Source organism: Mangifera indica, chromosome 10 (assembly GCF_011075055.1).
Source record: "Mangifera indica cultivar Alphonso chromosome 10, CATAS_Mindica_2.1, whole genome shotgun sequence".
Lineage (NCBI taxonomy): Eukaryota > Viridiplantae > Streptophyta > Magnoliopsida > Sapindales > Anacardiaceae > Mangifera > Mangifera indica.
In genome coordinates, this window is record NC_058146.1 from 6973781 (window position 1) to 6997534 (window position 23754).

Here is a 23754-nt window from a genome sequence, read left to right on the forward strand (position 1 = left end):
CAAAATATGAAAAATTTATTATTCCATCGGTGAAATATTTAAGAATTTTCAGAGAATATAATTACAGGGAACATTGAGATGCATTCAATACATTTTGTTAAAAACAAACCAAAGCACAAGAGGAAGAAGAAAACAATAACGGAGGATAATTTATGAAGAAGCAGACGATGGAGGACAACAAAGAGAGAGAGTGAAGGGAAAGGAAATGATGAGATTGTGAAGATGAAGAATAAAGAGAGGCTGAGTAGAGATCAAAGAGAAGAGAAGATTAAAGGGATTGAAATTGACATGATGATGAAGATTCAAGAATAATAGAGGAGACGCCATGTCCAGGTTTTTCAAAGAAAGAGAGAGATTATCGGCAAATATTCCATTATTATTATAGATTATTACCATAATCTAATTAATTATATTTCTTTTACCTATATTCTTAACAAAATTAATTAATTAATTTAAAAATTTTAATGGAAGCATGGTATGTGCTAATGGATTATAAAAATTTATACTATAATATAATAATAATATTATAGTATAAATTTTTTATACATATTTATTTATAGAAGCTATTATATGATTTTAAATTAAATAATTAAAAGAAATTGCATATCAATCTGAAGCCTTTAATACATTAGATTGTAAAGATACTTAAAATATAGAGTTTGCATATAATCATTATGAAAAATAAGATAAAGGTTAATTTATTAACAATAAGACCCCTAATTTGGAAATGTTTTTCTACAAAAGAATATAGTTAGTTTTGGGTTGGCAAAAGAAGTGTTTTTGAAGCCGGACCGAATTGTTTGGTTTGATTGGTTGAACTGTAAATTATTCTATATTCCAGTTTGATTTCGTAATTTGATCAAGTCTACATATAAAAATTGTTTTATTTAAAATTCGATCAAATTTTGAAAATTTATTGAATTGAAAAAACTATTTAAAACCAAAAATTTATAATTGGTTTTTTTCTTTATTTATGTAATAAAGTGTCAATTATTTAATTAATATATTTGAAATTATGTTTTATATATTTCATGTGTTTTATGTTTCAAAAATATGATAAATATTTGATACTATTCAAAAAATATATAGTAATTTGATAATAGGTCGAATCAGTTAGTTGTTCAGTTGAATCAGTCGAAAAACTGGTTTGATGACCAATGTGGTTTTAAAAACATTGGGTAAAAGTATTGATTAATGATTATTAAGAATATGATTAATATTGGATTAAAACTGAGATGGTAATTCCTTGGTTACATTTTAGCATTCTTATTATTTTTTTTAATGGATGAAAATGGCTTTAGGGTCTACCTATAAATGAGAGTGAGGCTATTGGCACTTACTGTTTATCTAATGAAACTTCATCCTAGAAATTTATTACAAGTGAACAATCTTTAAAGAGTCTTCAATATTGATAAGTAAAAATTTTGAACTTATTTTTTCTCTATAGTTTTCTAACATAAAGAAAATTGTATACATATATTACTCATGTATAATAAAGAATATAAAAATTCTAAAAGTTTAATCAGAAAAAAAAAAGAAAAAATAATGTGATTTATTTTATATAATAATCCATTAGAGAAAACTGAAAATACTTTAATTTTCTATATAGTTCATAAAAGTTAGGGGTTAATATTTAACCTTATTACAGTCAAAGATGGAGACTTTCAAATAACAATAATTATTCCTACAAAACATAAACCATATTATCCTTTTTTTTTTTTTAAAGAGAAACCCTATTCAAACTAAATTATTATTTTTAGGATTGAACCAATTACAGATACTATGTTTTATATTATTAGAGAAAACTCTTATATATAGAGCCTACTCAAATTACCCATTAAGGTCATATCGTTCAAATTTCTATCCATCAACACAAAACAATTCTATGTCATCAATACATTAAAATTAAATATCATTCAACCTCGACTAAAAACTAATAAATTCTAAACCCTAATTATAGAGAAGACTTTCCATTCTTTATTCTAGCTAGTTTTATTGAAAGATTTGAAATTTTACGTATAATGTAGCAATAATACACCTATGATCTTTTATTCTTAATGCATGTAGCATTACTCATAAAATCAACTTATTCTTCTTGGACTCCCATGAATAATTTTTTGGTTTCAGCTACGGCTTCGCACTTTGCAAAACGAAGGGGTTTGCCTTTTCAGCATTGTTCCAACAGTATGACTGGTGTCAAATCCCACCTTCAAGTTCTCACATGAACCTGATATCTTATAATGCATGGCTCTAGATCTCGACCTTTCGTCTGCAAATGTTTTTATTTTTCCATGTATCGTCACATCAAACTCTACGGCTCCGCTTCCAACCAATTCCTCTTCAACTTCATGAGCAGACGGCCTGGAAATTGTTGCCGATGAGTGATTGAATCCTGCGGCCAACAAATTCTCCTCACCCGCCGCTTGCTCAAAACAACTGATGATCATCCCACCTGATATAAATTCTTTTCTGTAGGAGACATGAACTTCAAAACTCGAATACGAGATTATGTAATCTTTGTAAGGGTTTTTAATGGACAAAATGATATTCCAGTCACCAGATAACTTAGACTCTGAAACGGAAACTGAAAAGTTATTGACGGAGAGTGAGTTCACCTGGATTTGAGGACGACTGTTGGAAACTCCTAAGAAAGTTAGTAAAAAGAAACCACTGTAGACTGCAGCAACGAAGAAAACAGGGATGCAGTCCTCCCTGAAAGTTTCATCATTCCCTGGATCAACATTCTTCTCAGGGTCCATTGAACTGCTCTTCATATAAACATTCTTATTGTTGAAGAAGGACAAACAAATTGATTATATACGGAGGAGAAAATGAAGAAGAAGAAGGGAATAGGTTATGTTAAGTTTTTGAATATAAGAACAATTATGAAACATAAAATAAGCATAATGAATTCATCTCAGTCAAATTAGGGTTAAAGGGATCATAGTATCCCATTGAAGTAGTAACTAACTAATACAAAATCTTTCAAGAAAAAAGATAAAATGGATGAGATATAGTTTTGTATATGCATCAGGATCCTCTCGATTTTACCTAGATTTTTTACATTCTTTTGATATTTAAAATATAGCATTCACACAGATAATATTGCTTATTTTTATTTTTTATTTAAACCCATATATTATCAACAAAATTATAAAAAACAAATATTCACTATTCAGCCAATATATTTATTTATTTGCCCTTATATAATGAATAATGAATATTCTATTGAAAAGAGTATTATTTGTAGATTCAGTAATACAATTTTGTTTAACCATTTTGCACAGTACCCACCGTGTTTAATTCACTGAAAATAAAATTAGAGGTGTGCATAATTCAGTTCAAACTATAAAACTAGATTAAACTGTTTAAAAATTATAGTTTGATTTGAAAAAATTTCAAACTGTTTTTTTAATTTGGGTTGTGGTTTGGATGATTTTAAAACCAAACCAAACTGTAAACTATAGTTTTTTATTTCATATAAATAATATGCACAAAAAATGACATGTTATCCTATGATTGAAATTTTTTAAATTAGAGATAAAATAATACCTAATAACTTGGTGATATGACATTATTTGTGTATAAAGTATTCACATAATTTTTCAATAAACACTTAAGTGTACAACTTATTTTTTTCATATTTATTTTGTCTTCGATCTCTCTCTCTCTCTCTCTCTCTCTCTCTCTCTCTCTCTCTCTATATATATATATATATATATATATATATACACACACACATGTTTATATTATATTTAAAAAATCACTATAATTTAATTAATTTTATTAAATAATATATATTTAGAAGTAAATAATGCGTAATCTAAGCCGAACCAAATCATATTTTTTCAATTAACTTAGTTTGTAAATTTTTCAAATTATTTTTTTAACTTGATTTGAAAAAACTCTAAAACTATATTAAACTAAACTGTATCCGCCCTTATATAAAATAGCATGCACTAACTTTTTATTCGCCACAACGGCACAACAGTTATAATATCAAAATTAATTCAGACGGCATTCTTGCTATTATTAATGAAAATATCCAATAAAGAGAGAACATCGTCAAAAATCCGTTAATTTTATTTATTTTATTGCTCACTGTAATCGCAATTAATTCTTCTGTGTTAACAACATTATTAACAATGATAGAACACGCATTTTCCATTACAAAGATAATAGAAACAAAACTTCCCAACAAGTTGGAAGATAAATTTTTTAATGATAGTCAACAGTACATACCACAGAGGACATTGTTGCAAAGTTCATATGAAGTCCATCATTGATGATTTCAACTCTCTAAAGTCAAGCCGGATATGCACGTGAGAAGAATTGATTACTTTATGTCTAATTTAAAATTATTTAATTATATAATAATATATCATTATTTATATACAAAATTGTACATATAGTATAACTCCAAAGTGAAATATATTGCAGTTAACATGCTACTTCTATTTGTAAGATCTTATATCTAAGTAAATTTCTTATCCTTCATTTATTTTTGAAAAGATTTAGCAAGATATTGAATATAGTTGTCCACTTTTTATTCTTCAATATTGAATCTGAACATAAATACTATTACATACAGAGACTCTTCATACAAACTTATTTTTATATTATAAAACATAATTTTGTAAGGAATATATGCTTAATTAGTTCGTATATATAAAATTAATGTTAAAATTATTTGAGCTTAACTCTATTTTTTTTATCACTCTAATGCGAAACACACTAAATTGAGATTCTAAATTTGAGTCTATGTATAACAATTGATTTGACAAGAATTTGGAAGATTAGGGTTTTTCATATATAACTGGTTTGTTTTTGTAGTCCCCTCCATGTATATAACTAATTTGTTTGTCTTTCATTTTGGGCTTCAATGGATCCTAAGAAAAATAGTTTGATAAATAAATTATCTAATTTTTTATTTATAATAATAATAATATCTCTTAGTGGACATTATTAATTAAAAAATTTTTGAGGACATTAAATATCAGTAAATATCGTTTCAGTTTTTCTGCAATATCTCTATTCAACGGGCGCTTCAACAGATCCAGAAGAAGAATATCAATATTTACTATACATGCTTTAACAGAACTTGAGAAAAATATTAATATGGTGGCTTCAACAGATCTTGAGAAGAATATTAAAAAAGTTCCTTCAAGAAATTTTGATGAAGCCGACTTGAGCTTGCCATTTGAACTGTGTATCCCTATTCTCTTCATATGTCTAGGGGTGCTTTTTCTTTTATCATTTTTCGCAGCCAGCTTCGATGAACATCCTGAGATTCAGGTGTACTCTCTATTCGTTGATAACTTTTCTGTTAACAGTTCAAAGTCTGAGTTAACTGGCAATTGGGATATCATTTTGTCCGTAGAAAACCCTTACAAGAACAAAATAATCAGGTATGAGAAGTTCGATGTTGTTGTAGGGTACAGGAGAGAGTTTATATCAGGTGCAGTGATCAAACCTTTTGCGCAAAGAAAAGGTGAATTAAATTTGGTGAAAGCACACATCGGCGTCTCATCGGCACCGGTTTCCGACTATGTTGCCGGGGGAGTTGAAGGCGATTTGAATGGAAACGTCGTGAAATTTGATGTGACGATAGATACAAGAGTGAATATAGATGTGACAGCAATCGATAAGGGAACACCTTATGATATAACAGGTTTGTGCGAGGATTTGAAGGTGGCATTTGATTCCAATGCCACCTTTGGAACAATGCTGCTAAGCCCATTTCCTTGCAAAATGCAAACCCGAAAACGTTAACAGAAAATCTTGGGTCTAGCTAGTCATTTTTGTTTTTCTTTTTGTTTGTTTTACCCAGTTTGTGCCAAAATTTAACTTCTCAAAATGGAATCTTCAATTGCAGAAAATTGAATATTTGTCAGAAAAGTGCTTGAAATAAAAATGTAATTGCTTATATTCAAATTCATTGTATATATTTTCAGTGAATAGGAAATTTGTTTTTCTTTCCTTAAATTCTTATTATACAGATTATTTGTATACATGATTATGAGTGCCATTAACAAGTAATTAGGTAAACTATGATTTCATGCAAACATGTAACAGAAAATATGGTAGACAACAAAGTAAATGATGCAAATCATTTTTTACCTTGTTAGATTCGAAACGAGTTTATTCAAGTTTGATATGAGCTTTGCTCAAACAAACCTAAACCCGAGCTAACATATATGAACTCGATTTTGGATCTGAACTAAAATATTTTTGAAAATCGATCATGAGCCTGAGCTTGAGCTTTAATATATTTAAAAAAAATTTAAACAACGTCGCACAAGTTATAAGGAAACCAAATTTGAACGAATGAGATCAGTGAGCCTGAGTCAATTTCGGCTTGTCTACACAAACTCAAGCCGAATACGAAATCCCGATCTATGAAACAAGTCGAACAAGAACTGTATTGAGCTCAAGCTCAACAAGCCTGAATCCAAGCATGAGCTAAACCCTCTAAAAAGAACCTAAAAACAAGCTTCACTTTGTTCAGGCTATGTTCAACTTGAATCCAGCCTACCTATTTCAGCTATAGTTATGGCCTACATTTATGGGATACAAATTCAAATCCATTATAACAAAAAATAAAATGTCAAATATTTTAAAAGATCAACTCAAATACTCCGGTTATAAAACTCACATAATTGAAACTTAAACCTTAACAACATAAGTTAATACATATTTGAATTAGAAATGAGTATCCCACTCATTTTTCGAAGCTTCTTTAGAAAGAGAAGTTCATAATCTTGTTGAACGTGAGAGCTAAAATCTCTTCTGCTTTGAGAGATTAAAATCTCTTTATTCTCAGGTCACAGTCAGTTTTTAAGATCTGTGGAAAGATGATTACCTGCCAATTGAACTTAAAAGAGAAATTAATAAACAAAAATGAAAGCTGCAATAAAAATTAAGAACTCGAAGAACCAAAATATATTTGAGAGAGAAAGCAAATATTTAGGTTACAAAATGATGAAGAAAGAACTAGCCCAAATGCACTTGATTGTAGAGACTTGTAATGTTATCTGTAACAAAATTCACAAAAGTACAAAACTCATAAGGTGTAAATTGTAACTATTAATGTTATGTGTCATAAAAACTAATATATCAGAAAAGTAATAATAAAATGTCTTCTATGTACACACAACATTATTATCATCTATTATAAAGTTTGTGATCACAATTGTCTATGGTTTGGTAAAAATATCTAAAATCCCCTCATTTGGCAAAACGATAAACAAAGCCAATATAAAGCAGCAACAATCAGATCATTGTTGACTAAATATTAAAACAATATCTTTTAATTCTGCACTTCGCTCAAGCATATTAATTACAACAAATATTATATCAAAATATTTAAGTTTCAAGGAAAAGCAAGTCTTTATTCTACAAGGCATAGGAGTACCAAATAAAAATACCACCATGCAAATCGAAGTTCCAGGTATCTAAATGATGTAAGTCTGTATTATCAAAATTAGAGCAAGTAATCAATTACAATAATGTAAAATAATATAATATAAGAACCATTCATATACAGAGTCATATGAAAATGCAAAACATTCTGTATTTTTTAATAAGCATCAAATCAAGGTAAATCTTTAAATTTATATAAACATATTTTTGAATTCTATTGACCTCAAACTTGCCCTAATTTCATTCTTAAGAAATTTGAACTCATCATTATCATAGGTTAATTGAATTAAAACATATATGACTCTATTGGTGATTTGATAAAAGATTTTAACTGATTTTTGAATTGCAGAGGCTTGAATGTGGAAGAAGACTTGATTTTTCTTTCTTCTCCTGTATACGTTAATTGTGAACGTAACTAATTGTAAGCTATATTTTTTAAAATTGTATGATGGACAATGAGAAAACCAATCTTATATAGTATTTAGAAAAACATCAATTACACCCTTATAAAAGCGTACTATACTATATAAACTCTTTTATATTGAGTAATAATACTTTAAGGCATAATTTATTATTAAATTTATACTTTATATTAATTAAATATGAATCATACTAATAAAAATATTCTTACATATGATACATTCAAATAGTTAAGCAAAAAAAAAAAAACCTTTAAACTTTGGAGTGTTCTGATTAATTCCTATAGAAAAAAAACTATAACTCCCGACTCACTTCCCCTGAAACTCTACTTTGCTTAATTTGGTTGATGTTGCCTTCTCCGCCTCTTTGGCAGACAGTTTGCCCAAGCTTACTTGTTTATTTTTGATCGACGAATGGGAGCAGAACTAAAAGTAGTGTTTTTAGAGTAAAGATGCCTAGTTGTTGTAGTCTTATACCTCTTTCCGAAGATCCTTGGAGTGGTGTTGGCAACAACTTCTCTGAGCACAACAGCCCCTTTAGAAGAAGACTGAGAATCACTCTTTTTTTCTTCTTCAACCTTTCTTTTTGAAGTGTCTCATGGATTCTCTTGTTCTTTTTCTGTGTTATCTTTTTCTTTGTTAATTTCTTCTTATTTTTAAGCAAAGACCATTTCATCTACCAAAGGACTAAGATCTTTTGTACAAGTACAACTATTTTTTGTATTATGGCACTTCTCAATTGTTGTCACAACAGACCAAATGTTATTCAACTTTTCATGCAGTTTGTTTTGCCATGAATTTGGTTTAAAAACAAATTCTTGATCAGTTGAGGACTAATTTGGTTTGGGAAGATGTGGTGCAAAAGAGAATTGGAGGATTTATTTGTCTATAACTTTTATTTTTAAATTAAATTCATTTGGGAAAGATTTCGTATGGTTAGAAGCAATTATACGGCGTATCAACAAGAAAAAGGAAATATCTTGGACTTTGTCTTTTTTAAGCCTTCGGTCTCCATTTATTCATAAATCAAGGAGCTCCATTCTTTTTCCGCTACCCGTAGCATAAAAATTTGACCTCAAGTACGGCTAGATGTTCTCTTATAACAATAAGATAGAAAGGGAAACATATTCCCTAACAATAAACTGTCTAGAGATGTGGTTACTGATTTCTCCTATATTATTGCTAAGATTAGCATAAAAACCTTTCACTAATGTTTGAGACTGAATCATGAAATGCTTGATGGAGTTGGTCCACTCTTGTGAACCCAACCATGGTCATAATGTGCACGCACGCACACACACGCTTCTTTGAGTATAATCTTGGATGCATATCCAATATTGTTCCACAATGAATCTCACATACACGCACACACATGTGCACACTTCTTTAAGTATAATCTTGGACAGAGATATAATATTATTCCACAATGAATCCATGATATGAATATTTCTTCATTAATGATATATAAAATTTGTTTTATATATTCTTAATTGGCATAATAATTATGTTAGTGTGACAACAAAAGCAAGATGTGTGTTGAGAAACCCCTATTTGAAGGTAATTTTTTTTTAATATATAAATCGGTTCTTTGTTTTATAGTTACAGAAAGCTTAGGTACTACAGATTGATGATCTCTGTGTTCCACCATGAAATTAATTAACCTCCAAACCATAGTTGTTAAAAGCGCATTTAAGTGAGAGGCTTCTCAAGGTAATAGGTCTACTATTTCAAGACATGCAACGTGAGCGAAAGTCATAAGCACAGCTTAGGTGCACTTTTATTGCACTTTAGAAGAAGTTAAAAAACACGCTTTTAAAACAAAATCTCTTTTTTTTTAAGTCTAACTCTAAATTAATGTATAAAGATAAAAAAGTTTTAGAATACAAGTCTTTTAATAAAGAGGAATGTTTTTATAAAGAAATAGATGAAATCAGAGATTAAAAATTTGATGATGAGGAAGAAGATATGACATTCGATAATGAAGACGAAGACTTGAATTTCGATTAAAATATATATTTAATAAAAGTTTATGTAAATTGAAGAGTTTATATTTTTTCACATTTTATTATAAACATCTATTTATTCTTTTAAGATTTCATTTATTAGTCATTATTAATTTTTTTTTTTACTTTTGGTCTATAAACAATCCTTCTCCTTCACTTTTTTCACTTAAATGATAGGATCTCTTGTCACTTTTAGGCACTTTTCATCTTTAACACCTATGTTCCGAACACCATGGTAATAAAGTTTTAAATAGCAAATGTAACTACTGGAAGAAATTTAAAATAAAAAAAATAAGATTGTTAATGCTTGTGAATCTATCATTTCAATAGTTGATGAATATGAGTTAAGTGCTTTAGATGCGTTGGTTACCTAAACCGCGCAATTTTTTGCAACCTTAGCTCACAAGCGAAAATCATATTCAAAGCAACGAAGACAAATAATCGACTCAAATTACTATATTATTGATGGAAAAGAAATTTAAAAAAATATCAATTTTCAGTTGATTCATCTGAGTGAATATATACTTTCATTTGCGCATAAATCATAAACAAGAGCTCATAAACAAAGCCAAATCAAATTCAAAGAGAGAACTAATTAATAATTAGATTATAATTAATCACAAAAAAATCAAAAGTTTAAGCCGGGAATCATACATAACAGATCAACTTACACATAAAATTAACTAAAAATGTCGATACATAATTTCGGTTATGCAGCAGCTAAATTGCCTGGAAGAGTATTTACATCTTCATAATTCACTCCACCACTGCCCTGCTTATTATCTTTTTCCTTTACAGTAGCTTCTGAAGATGCTTGTTTCCCGGTAAGCCGCTGCACGAGCCCCTTGAATTCTTCACCTCTTACATGAATAATCTTTGGAGACACCAAATATACCACCACAGGAGATTTTACTCTTTCAACATGACTACTATTATTCTTCTTCTTCATAATCTTTGAAGAGCTCTTGTTCACCTGAAGAGCCGCAGGCCGCAGACCCTGAAGCTTCGAACTTCTTGCAGAAATGTTCATCGATAAGATTGGTTGAGAGTTTTGGAATGAAAATGAAGAATTAATCCAAGAAGGGTTTATTTATATAAATAAATTGAAGAGAGGGAGAAATGAATAAAGTTGGTGTAGGGTTGAATCCGTCTTAATATTCAATGGTTTTGCATGGATTAGATTTGCCGGCCTGTACTCTATCAAGAAATTATAAAGTATTTTTTAAGATTTTGTTTTTGGTTGGGTGAGAAAAAGGCCAGTGAATTAGTCAATTCAAAAGGAATACTAGATGTGTCTTTTTCTTCTTCCGTCTCAAACGTTCACCAACTTCATTAAAGCTTTGTGATTGACTATACTCATAGAAATTAATTCATTATTAGAAATTAATATATAAACTCATACTTTAAATATAGTGTTAAATTTAATTTATTTGCAGAATGTATTGCAAACGTTTTCTGAAATTATTTATGATTCTCTTACGTGGTTTTCTTTTATATTTTAGAATTTGATCTTTTTTTTAAAGAGTTTTTAGTAATGTTAAGTCTGTATTTATAGTCTGGAAAATTTTTGAGACATTTCAGATGAAATTAAACTAATATTTGATAAGGAGTTGTTGGATTGTCCCGCCGATGTAGTAGGACTAGTGTAAAATTAATAAAATTTAAAGAACCTTCTATATAAAAGGTTTCCTTTGGAAGCTTTTAAGTGGCTCCACAAGATTTTAGCAAAGTGACACAAATAAAAAATTAAAAAGAGGAAGCGACGATTGCGGGCTTTCAGCGAATAGAAAAGAGAAAAAAGTTGTTGAAGAAAAATGGAAGATTTTGACCCAAAAAACGAAAGTCGTTTTCTTGTTTTTTGCATACACCTTTGCATCTACCTTTGTGTGTGTATTGAGCATACTTCTTGCGTCTCTCCCTGCGAACTCTGTGGTGGTTGTGGGTTGAACCTAAAGGAAGTTTTTGGTTATTTTCTCTTCATGGGTTTTGATAGGAAGTTATAGCAATCTTCGAGCAAGAGATTAACAAACAAGAGTCCAACTTTGTGTGAAAGGAAACGATAAAATTTCTCTCATTGTGTTCTTGTTGTATTTTTATGATCGTTCTGATGATATTGTTGTGGACTCTAGTTTATTATAGAGAACTTCTTTGATTATAAACTCATTATGATATGGTAAAAGATTGTTTTTCCATGGTTTTTTCATCCCTTGCATTGAGAAGGTTTATCTAAGTAAATTTGGTGTTTGCTTTTTATTGTGTTTTGGTTTCCATTATTTTGTGGCTGCATGCTGTTTTGGGTGGATCTCTTGAGAATTTATCACTTCATTGAGTTTGGAAATCATGTTGAAAGATCTAAAAGGGTGTCTTTTTTTTTTTTTTGGCTAAAAACTTGTATCATAACACAATTTAGGATTTTTCTCTACCTTATGTGTTAATAGGAACTCTATAAAAGTAGAATGATGAATCTAAATGGTTCAAATTATCATACATGGAAAGGGAAGATGGACTAGGGCTGGATTCGAGTCGAGCCGTTTTGTATATATATATAGATCAAAACGACGTCGTTTTGTATGAAAAATTAAAAAAAAAAATTACCGAGCCAACCCGAGCCAGCTCGAGCTCGATCGAGCTGAGCAGAGTCTGGCTCGTTTCGGGCTTGAACCAAGCCGAGCCGAGCTCGAGCTCGAGCTCGAGCTGGCTTGGCTCAAATCCAGCCCTAAGATGGACTATCTACTTTATGTGAAGGATTATTATCTATTGATATTTGTATCAAGAAACTATATACGAGTGTAGGATGGACCTTGCTTCATAGACAGTTTTGCAAATACATTAGATAATAAGTAGACATAATGTTCTAAACCATATGAGTGGAGAGACTAATGTTCGCACACTCTTAAAAACTAGAAAGGTTTTATGCTAGGAAATGATCAAGTGTTTTTTTTCAAGCAAACGATGGTTTGAGGTATTAGGATTGAATCACCATGATAGATCATTTGAATACATTTCAAGGGTTATAAATCATTTACTTGGAATAGGAACCACTTTTGATGATGAGGTTTAATGATTATGACTAATTTATACATTACTGGATATATGAAAGACCTTGTGAACCCTCTTTTTGTCTAACTAAACTCTGTATGGAAAGATCACAATGGATTTGATTAAAGGTAATGTTTTGAATGAAAATATTAGAAGAAAGTCACGGGTATATTTTTCACGTTCAAAAACCCTTGGGACAGAATAGTGAGGAAGGAAAAAAAGTATAAATCTCCAATATTTAGAAGAGAACTAAATTACTCTCATTAGGGTGAGCCAGACTACTTTCATAGAAGTTGTTGTAAGTTGAAAAAGGTAAAGACCAAGGAGAAAGAAGAAAACAAAGATAAGAAAGAAATAAACCGATTGTCCTTGACATGGATAGTTGATTTTGTGCTTTGTAACATGTGACTTGTCATCGTGAGTATTTCTCATTATCCATTCATTCGTGGTCACTAGTCATATTGGATGAAAAATTATGTATTTACAAAAATTACAAAAATTTGTAAAGTAATTTTACATGCCATTGTTGGTTGCATATTATGGTTTAACAGTGTGTTAGATATGTCTCTAATATACGAATCAATTTTATTTCCATGGGTCAATTGATGAAGAGAGTTGTTATGGTTTATTTGGCAATGGAGTTTGGAATTTCACAAGGGGAAACCTGGTGTTGGCCAAAGGAATAAAGCAAAATACTCTCTATGTTACTCATGTCAAGTTATGTGTCATAGAGGTAAATTCAGTTGATGATTCATTGGTTGAGTTGTGGCATAGATGACCCAAACACTTGAGTGGGAAAGGTCTTGGAGTCCTTACCAAGAAGAAACTATTTTTCCTATTTTAATTAATATCTCAATTTTTAGTGAGATTAAGATCCATATTTTAGCATTACATCAAATTCATTAGTGTCAAAAAAAGGTTTAAGAATTAAGAAAAAACTAAAAAACTTATAAATATGCAAATGGTCAGGTTTGGAAATTGAAAATATAGAATGCATGGAGCTCACGTTTGGGGTACAAAGTAAACCTGTCTGCTAAGTTGTATATAATTATATTAAAATCAATCTGGCCTTTAGGCTTTTAATTAAAGTACTCTTATTTTTTTTATTTAAAATATTTTTAAATTTTTTATTTATTTAATCAAGATATAAAATAACATATTTGACCCATCGATTAATTTATTAAACTAAGTTATTCGTTTATGACAGGTTGGCCAATTTACTTGTCCAATCTATCTAATCATAGTCGGTTAACCAGTTTATCTGATTAATTCTAAATTTCAAATTTAAAAAAAAAAATTACATTAAAAAATAATTATATTTATATAATAAAAAAATTATATATATATATTATTTTAATTAATATCCCATTATATGGTGCAAATGTTTTGCGATTGGTCTGAAATTGAGCCCAATAACAAATAAGCACTCTTCCGATAAGCTGTAACGAGGAAGCACTTCTGTGGTCATATGGAGCCCACCCCTTCGCTCAATCTAGCTTTGTCATACAAAGCCGGCTTTCGTTGAAATGTCAGACGGAGGACCAGTTGAAGAACGCCCCAATAAAGTGCCAATGGTAATGGTAAGGAATATTTATTGATATATAGTATCGACCATGAAGGATATCTATTTCTCAGTTAATTTGGATGAAAAAAGAAAATTTTATATAAAAAAAAAATTATAAGGGTAATTATTAAACCCAAAATTTATTATACTGAGTGAGATTAATTCTAATCTAATAGGACGCTCTAATTTAGGTAAATTTTTTTATTATAAAAAAATCATATTAATATACATAACTTTATATATTTAATTAAAATTATCTAATTAATTAATAATATATTATTATTTGCATAAATATTTATATTTATTATTATATAAATAATATTATTTTTACCGAATATGCTATGGAGGCTTCGAATTTGATGAGTAGAAAGCTTTTGAAAACTCCAAAGGTTTGATTAAACCGACCCATTAGATAAGAATCTAATCAACTCTTCAATCACAAGCCAAAGGTCTATCTCCAAAGGGCTCAAATTTACCATCTAACTTGGGGCAATTATTTTATCATTTCTGCAACACTTGTTTGCTAGTACAACAACATTCAAATGAAAGTTCCTGAGTCTTTTTCATCAGGAAACTCCCCAAAACCAGACAAACGTACAACAAATATTGCTTTAAACAACCGCTTGATACCCAAAATCCAGATCCATTGGCAGGCCAGACTGAACATCGTATAGCTAGTTCACTAGTCACTTCAAAGTATCAATCTACCAAACTGGAGTAAGTCAAATTGGATGTTGAAAAATGAACAGTATTACTTCTTGTTGCTTTCTCAATAATGTTATTTACCTTCACACATGGGTTAAGGGATTTTTTGCCTAAAAACAAACACAGTACAAATATTATAGCAAAGGGGCCTCAGATATCAAAGTGACATTGCATATTCGACAAAGGCGGAAAAAATATATTATTAAATGAACGAGGCGACAAAGGGTGACCTGAATGAAAAATTCTATGTAATTAAACCTCTCAATGAAGTATGAACATTAAAATTTCTTAAGATTGAATATGATCAGCTATAATCCTATGTCAAGAACTCTGGCAAAAAAATAAAGAAAAGAAATCAATATATAGAGAAATGATGAACTGCTTAAAATCAAAGCCGAAGTCTTGGATGAGAACAATAGCACTTCATATTGGTTGAAATCATACAAGAATCTGAAATGTACAGGGGCAGATTGGTACAAGACTTGTACCTTCCGCTGAATACCAACAACCTAAATGAATGAGCATGCCTACACTGTATCCATGTTTTACTGATCAACCACAAGAATCTATTCGATCCCAAGAAAAAGAAACGAATCAACACTGCACAATACACCCAATTCCGTGGCAACCAGGAATCCAGACAAAAGAATGCGAAAGTAATGGTATAAGTGTGATGAAAGTCCACAAGGCATTCACATTTATGAGCAAAAGCATTTGCAATTGTTGGCATAAACTTCCAAATGATACAGAAACTTGAAAACCAATTTCACACTTGTGTGCTGGAAACACATCTTGATTGCCTCATGTGCGGGCTCTTATCTAGAAGCATTAGCAAGCCCACATTGTTGGCTGATAACTCAGCTGTAAACCTGCAATAACATTGAAATTATGACAAAATATGAGATGAAACATGAGAGATACACATGTTGGATGCAGCTGTGCCTGCAGGCACACAAGAATGGTAACTGCAGCTCAATTTCTCACATTAAAAGCCTTGATCAACAAATAATTGGTATCACAAAATTCTCAATAGATATCCTGTATCCTTTGGTAGTTGGAACTTACATAAATTTCCACATTAAAGCATCATTTAAGTTGTTCAAGTAGAGAACTCCGATATTAATTTTTCTTCTATCGGTTTTACCATTGTGAAAACTGTCTCAAACTTTCAACTAAACACTTGCATTTGAATACATCAAATGAGAGTTGCCTACTCTAAGAGGCCATGTGAATCCTACTCAAAAAGTGATAAATGCATACAATATGTTGTGTATGGTTTGTAGGATAGTCATTAAATTTCCAAAAGATTCTAAATATCTAAAGGAACATTAATTGGTTATTCCTCTTAAAAGGACATTATTCTCCCCTTCAAATTGTTTCAAGGAACTAAACAATATGCAAAACATGCAGTGAGTTAGCCAACAAGATTGTGAACAGGTTATACCTTCTTACTCATTAGAGAAGAGACATAATGGATCAATAAGTAACTCAATTACTAACTATGTATTATTTACTTACTTGCTACGAGAAGCTTTTCTCCTCCAGAAGACAAAGGTCACAATCCACTGAACATAAAACATAAGAGAGGTAAAACTTCGATACAGAGTGCTCAGGTAATTGAAATACATCATATTAACAGACAAGAAAAAATAAAGTTTTGTTAGCTACAACATCAATATATATTTGGTTTATGATGCTTCCATCAATGTTGATATAAACCAGAGAAACATGTTCACACTTAATATCAAATAAGAAGCACTCTCATAAAGCATATTATATGAAAAAACTAATGATGTACCAACTAAGATACACCAAAACTGGTTTAAGAGACAGCTAAAAGATGAGAAAATGAACCAAAATCAAAGTATATGCATATTCAGAGAGGACAAAAAAGCTGCTGAAAATATTCCTAGTGAGCATAATAACAATTATAAAACTGTTTGAGGGAAAAAGAAAAGAAAATGAAAATTTTCAGTGAAATCCATTTTTTGGTAGGGATCAGCTATAGGAGTTTTAGATGCCCTAAAGTAAAATTATAAAATGATAAAAAAGCATGAGGCTGCCATTCACTGTTGCTTGCTGTTTTCTCCAAATTCAAAGTAATCAAAAGAGTTCCATTTAATTACAGCTTAAATCATGTTTTAACTACCCTTCCAGATTATAATTCAGTTTGTGAGCACTTGGAAAATTGGAGATTTAGATGAAAAGAAAATTTAAAATTCTATACCATTGTAAAAGGTCAAGTTCATTACTCGATAATGCAACATGGTAGAAATCAATGTACTGGTTTGTGGCAATGTGCATATCATCCTAAATAAAAGATGACAAAGGATAAACGATGCATCCAAAAATACCTTGAAAATTGACATGAGGGAAAAGCTTCTGACAGCAGATGATTTCCTCACAGGCATTTGTCTTTCAGGGGTCATTTCCTTGCACAGATGTTGAGCAATTTCTTTTAATAATACCATTTGTGCTTTGTCAGTCCGCATTGACATAATTGCCTGTCTCATTGATTCCCTGTCAGCCTCAAGTGCCCGGAGCCTCATGTAGAGCTTCTTGATATATGGATCTTCAGTATCATATCTGTTCAGTGAATCTCTTGGTGAGTTAATATCATCCTCGCACATTCCTACACCATATTTAGGTTCCTTAAAACTATTATATTGTACTCCATTATGGACAGAATCAATGGTATAAACTCTGTCACTCATTTCATCGCCAATTTCTGATGTGTTATCTCTTTTTCTCAAAGTAGAAAAATCCTCTGTTTGTTCCATCTTCTTGAAACTTCTGTTAAACCTTGGAGATCCTGTGACAAAATCTGAACCTGTTTCTTTAAACATTCCCATGTACGAACTTGAACTATCATTGGAAAACCTCCTGCTGTGTTTATGGCGCCTAGGAGATTGACCAACAATCACACTCTCGAATATATTCTTCCCACTTGAAAAATCCCTGTCCAGCTGGCTTTTTCTAGGAGTCCTATCCATTTGATGAATCCTATATTCTAAATTCATCAATCGATTCTGGCCACGAGGGGTCTCTCCATATGGATATTTTTCGTTTTGGCCACGAGGGGTCTCTCCATATGGATACTTTTCGTTCTGGCCACGAGGGGTCTCTCCATATGGATACTTTTCGTTCTGGCCACGAGGGGTCTCCCCAAATGGATATATTTCAACATCTACACTGTCATCACCCTCCAAAGGGGCAGAATTCTCATTCAAGTTGCACTTTAAAGGTGGGTATTCAAACACAGGAAGATCCAATTGAGCATCAAAGGTTTCAACTGTGCTTGTGTTTCGACTAAGGCAAAGTTTCTCACCATCAGCCTCAGCCTCAGCCTCTGTAATCCCATAACTCATCATTCTATGTTTATAAGCCTGCACTTCACAAGTAAGGGCTTGAATGGCCTGCTCTCTCTTATACAATAAATCCTCGAAGGCCAAAAGCTCTTGTTGGTCGTGTGAGATTTTCTCTTCAGCAAATCGCTTGAACTGCCTTGCCTCCATTTGGACTTCTGCCTTCTCTCTTTGCAACCTCAATATCATGGACATGGCCTCATTTGCAGCTGAAGACGAGGCATTTCTCTCCTCGTCCAACTCCATATATAAATCTTGCATGGTTTTCTGTTGGCTAGCAACTGTTTCACGCAAGGCAGTGCACTCATTCTCAATTTGTACACGGGGATTCAAATCTACTGCTAAATCAGGTATAAAGAACCGATTTTCATTCTCAAACTCGTCGTATTTCCGTTTAACAGACCGAAGCCAAGTTCCAGAGGAACTACTCATTGAAGCACAACTACACCCACAATTACAACATTTCACCATATCCCTAGAAGGTGAGATTACTTCTAAATCCATTACTCAATGCTTCACATCCAAACTAAAATGATTCAAGATAAAATCTTGCAATCCTCATTAAAAGTTCCTACAGAGCTCAAATCCTCCCTCTTGGATCTACGGATCGGTTAAAAACAAATCATCCCCTTCCCTAACACCACCCAACAGCTATTCTTCTCCTCAGATCAACGAATTCACACCAAATTCCTACAAAAACAATAGAACATCCAAAATTAAACACAAAAATTCAACCTTTAAGGGGAAAAGGTGAAAATCAACCACCTTTCCAACATTAAAAACCATTTCAATTCTCCACATTAAGTTCCAGCTATAAAAAATCCCCCTTCAACGTAAAACAAACAATAAACCAAAACTAACCTTCGAACACAAAATTTTCCCGGGAAAATAGTTTCCACTTCAAGATTTTCTCTGCCAAAGAAATTTTCCCGGGAAAAGTGAGAATTTTCTTTATCTCCGAGAAAATATTAAAAAAAGCAACGCAAAAGAAACGAAGTGGGAAAAAGGTTGTGGTGAGTGAAGGAGAAATAGAAAATAGCAGAGAATGGTGTTTGGAGGGAAGGAAAATAGGGAAGGAAACGGATTTTGAAACCCTAGATTTTTATTTATATTTATTTTGTTTCCCGATTCTGTTGGCTTGTTTTAATTTTGTCCAAAGTAATTTCTGTTGAATTGGGTGCAGCGAGAGAGAGAGAGAGAAAATGAAAGCGAAAATGAAGTATTTATTTTTGGAGAGAGAAAAAATCGGAAATTATTATTAATCATTAATCAACGGAGTTTTCAACCCAACTACTAATAATTAATTAATTAATTAATTAAATTTTTTATTGAATTAAAAAAAGTCATCTCTGACTTGGCAAATATTCGTCACTCGGATAAAATCTTTGGACAGGATTGTGGGTAATTAATTAAAATAAACAAAATTTTAAGAGTTTATACGTTTTTAGGTCATCCTAGAAAAGTTTTATCAAAATAAGCAAACCGTATTTTTTTTACCCTTTTTACCCTTATATTGAAAAACCAAGTAAAAATATTTTTTCTGAGAATATACGTCGGTTTATGGCGGTAACGATAGTAGCTAGGGATTTTACAGTGAAACCCTAAATATGTCGAATGTATATGAATGTTTTTGAATGTTTTGAACGCTTAAAATGATATAGTTTCAATGTTAATGGATGCCTAGAAGTGTAGCCGTTGAAAGACAAAAACGCAAAAAGTGAACAGTGTCGCGCAAACTGTGAATAGTGCTACGCAAACCGCGCAAATACTACTCACATCGCGCAAACTGCTTGCAAAATCGCGTAAAAAATACTGATCACAGACTATGATATCTACTTTTGCGCGATGTAATCAATGTTTGCGTGATTTAAAGTGGTTTGCGCGGTGTAAACAGTGTTTGCGCATTTGCGCAGCACTGTAAATTTGCGCAGTTTGCGTGACACTGTAAATTTGCGCGTTTTTGTCTCTCAACGGCTACACTTCCAGACATCCTTAACATTGAAACTACATCATTTTAAGCGTTCGAAACATTCAAAAACATCCATATACATAATTCGACATATTTAGGTTTCAGTGTAAAATCCCTAGCCACCATCGTAACCACCATAAACCGACGCACATTCTCAGAAAAAATATTTTTACTTAGTTTTTTAACATAAGGGTAAAAAGGGTAAAAAAAATACGGTTTGCTTATTTTGATAAAACTTTTCTAGGATGACCTAAAACGTATAAACGCTTAAAATTTTGCTTATTTTAATTAATTACCCCAGGATTGTGGTAACCGAGAAATGTTTTATTATAAAATAGAGAAAAATAATTACATATAAATTATTAATATAAATAAATTATTAATATATTTAATAAAATTTAATAAAAATTAATATATAAAAATGATTATTAGATTATTATTTATATTATTTTTATATTATTATTGATAATAAAATATTATTGAATTTTTTTATTAATTATAAATTAAATAATATAATATAAATAATAAATTATTAAATTAATTTTCTTTGTACCCAACCAAACCCCTTTATGTAATTATCTAATGATACTATCATATAATATTATATAATTATAGAAAGTTTTAAATTAAAGATAAAATAATAATTAATTATATATTAATATATTATTGTTTGTACATAAAACTATGTATATTATTTATACATGTTTTATTGATAATTATTACAACATTATTGTGAAATAAAAATAAAAAATAATATTGTTTCCTATTTCATGGCTACTAGACAAAAAGACATCCTACTTAGGGCTTATGCTAGATGTAAAGGGCAAGGACCAAGTCATGACTACCCTTTTTCTCACTATTTTGTATTTATAGTCATGAGTTAATGTTACATAAGTTTAAGATAACTCACAAGATAACATAGTGGTCATAGCTCATGCCTTAAACTTTCTCATTCTTTATGGAAAGATGCTTGTTCACGGGTTGTTGTTGGGAGTCATATCTACGAGATGACTAAAGGAGGAATTTTGATTACATAACAATTACCCCATCGTTTTTGGAGTGTAAATAGTGTTGCAAAAACTTTTCACCTCTTAGCATAAATAAATGCCACATGATTGGTCAAGATTTTGTAATTTTCTAAATGGTTGTAGGTACCAAACATTTAATACATCGTATATGTGAATTGTATGCCCTTCAAATTGATTCAAAAGTTATGATGTCTTATGGGTTACGTCTTTTTCTATATGCTTTTGAGTTGACGAACTTTGTATGTCCAAAAGCGCCTTAATCTTCTTTATAATACTTTTTCTCTAAATACATACTTCTATTTAAAATGACTTAAAAACACGTGTATAACTTAAACTTTTAACAATTACAATAGAAAAAACAGTATGTTCACATACACTTACTCAAATTACATGGAAAAAAGGTGAAAACTAAAATAACTAGAATCCATGTCTCAAACTGGAAATAAAGTAAAAACAATATAAACTTATAAAATCTGCAAATAACGAAAATGTTTTCCAGTCTCATGCAATGATCTTATATATATATATATATATATATATATATATATATATATATATATATATATATATATATATATTTTCATGTGCATCCAATATTTGTATTAATATATTCCATTCCTGTTAATCTTGTGCAGTGTGTAAACCTGGAAGGTGTAATAAAATGTTGAGCCTAAATGCACTGTACACTGTACACTACTGTGAAGAGTGTAATTTTTTTATCTTGTTCAATGTAGAATTTTATTATTGTCCTGTGCAGAGTGTAATTTTTTTTAACTGTATATGTAAAAATCTTGTGCAGTGTAATTTGCATTGTGCAACATAAAAATATTACAATCTGACATACGATTTAAGAACCTCACATTTAAAATGAATGCAAATATTAAGTTCTTTGACAATAGCTATTATACACATCAATTTGGTTTGGTTGAGTTTTTAATAAAAATTTTCAACTTGAATATGTTGTTTATACTTTATATGTCATAATTATGCTATAACTTGATTTGATTACCTTATAAATTATCTTATAATTGATACAATATTGTTATCTTATAAATTGTTTGTTATTATTAGGTATTTAGGATTCTGAAATGTCTTCTTCTCAATATCACAATAACATACTCTAACTTAGAAATATACCCGTTTAGTTGATCCTAACAATAAAAGCAATTTTATATGCAATTTTTGTGAGAAAATAACAAGAGGGAGAGTATTTAGAACAAAGAAACACTTTGTCAGAGGTCATAAAGATGTGAAGAAGTGTACAAAATGCCCCCTTCATATCCATGAGGAGATTATACAGTACTTGAATGCCAAGTAGTATTTGTACTTGAATGTCACTGAGTTCTGGGTTCAGACTATCATCATCAACATCCTCTGGGTTGATTCAGTGCTTTGACTCAAGTTGACTTCATGATCACTACCTTCAAGACCATGGCCAGTTTAATACATAAAAATGTATATGCAAAACTCAGAAACATTACATCTAAACCAGACATAGTAATAAACTCTACATAAGTAAAACATTATTTACACTAAATAGATTACATCACATATGAACAAGTACTTAAATGAAATATTAATCAAACTAAATCAATTGCATCTTATTTTAACAAATGCATAAATCATACATTAATCAAACTAAAAATAATAACAAAGAAAATAATTGGCCAGGTAAAAGATATGTTGCTTTGCATCCGTTGACTGATGTCACCTACGTGGCAAATCAAACGGTTCACTACGTTTTTTAAGTTAAAAATAACCAAAAAAGGACCGTTAGGAATCCCTAACCTCAGTTCGCCTATAAATTCAGTTCAGTGACATTCAATTCGTTCAATCTTTTTTCCTCTTCTTTTTTTCAATAATCTTGAGTTTGTATCAGTTCAGTGACATTCAATTCGTTCAATCTTTTTTCCTCTTCTTTTTTTAATTCTCTCTTTTATTTGCAAGTAAAGCAAACAAAAGAGAGAATTTTTTTAATGGTATAAGTGATGTCAATCATTTGGGAGATAACGATGATAAAGGTGATATCATCTCTTCTACGAAGCAAATTTCAAGTAGTATAAGTAAATATTATGATCAAAGTAGCAGCTTTGGTCAACAATCTAATGTTAAAGGCTTTATGGATGCATATATGGCTAAAAATTCTAGGAAAATAGAGCAAAATAAGAAGAAAGATGTGATGAGATAGTCCAATGTAAATGAAGCCTACTAGAAGGAATTAATGGAAAAAGCTTGTCAAG

The 23754-nt window shown here is 30.6% G+C and overlaps 3 protein-coding genes across 4 annotated transcripts; all 3 read right to left on the reverse strand.

Moving 5' to 3' along the window:
* Nucleotides 1–2123: 2123 nt before the first annotated feature.
* Nucleotides 2124–2759, reverse strand: LOC123227875. The gene has a single exon (XM_044652998.1). It carries the CDS (start codon nt 2757–2759, stop codon nt 2124–2126), a length of 636 nt encoding a protein of 211 aa, XP_044508933.1.
* Nucleotides 2760–10553: 7794 nt separating this feature from the next.
* LOC123227876 (VQ motif-containing protein 8, chloroplastic-like) lies at nt 10554–10874 on the reverse strand. The gene has a single exon (XM_044652999.1). It carries the CDS (start codon nt 10872–10874, stop codon nt 10554–10556), a length of 321 nt encoding a protein of 106 aa, XP_044508934.1.
* Nucleotides 10875–15554: 4680 nt separating this feature from the next.
* LOC123228009 (myosin-binding protein 7-like) lies at nt 15555–19747 on the reverse strand. 2 transcript variants are annotated; one of them, XM_044653190.1, is made up of 5 exons: nt 19379–19747; nt 18252–19207; nt 17507–18212; nt 16671–16717; nt 15555–16021 (listed from the first exon to the last, which is right to left on the reverse strand). In XM_044653190.1, the coding sequence occupies exons 2-5, from the start codon at nt 19019–19021 to the stop codon at nt 15919–15921; spliced, it is 1626 nt and encodes a 541-aa protein (XP_044509125.1). In that variant the 5' UTR covers nt 19022–19207; nt 19379–19747; the 3' UTR covers nt 15555–15918. The 2 variants fall into 2 exon arrangements, with proteins under 2 accessions (XP_044509125.1, XP_044509124.1); XM_044653189.1 differs by having other exon boundaries at nt 17507–19207.
* Between the last annotated feature and the right edge of the window lie 4007 nt (nt 19748–23754).

Bases quoted from the DNA above. Each gene is read 5' to 3' on its own strand.
- LOC123227875 (XM_044652998.1), bottom strand. From the start codon at position 2,759: ATGGACCCTGAGAAGAATGTTGATCCAGGGAATGATGAAACTTTCAGG.
- LOC123227876 (XM_044652999.1), bottom strand. From the start codon at position 10,874: ATGAACATTTCTGCAAGAAGTTCGAAGCTTCAGGGTCTGCGGCCTGCG.
- LOC123228009 (XM_044653189.1), bottom strand. From the start codon at position 19,021: ATGGATTTAGAAGTAATCTCACCTTCTAGGGATATGGTGAAATGTTGT. The intron at 16,718-17,506 runs GTATTTTTGGAT...TTTTATGTTCAG, and splicing joins CCCTCATGTCAATTTTCAAG to TGGATTGTGACCTTTGTCTT. The intron at 16,022-16,670 runs GTAAGTAAATAA...ATGTTATTGCAG, and splicing joins AGAAAAGCTTCTCGTAGCAA to GTTTACAGCTGAGTTATCAG.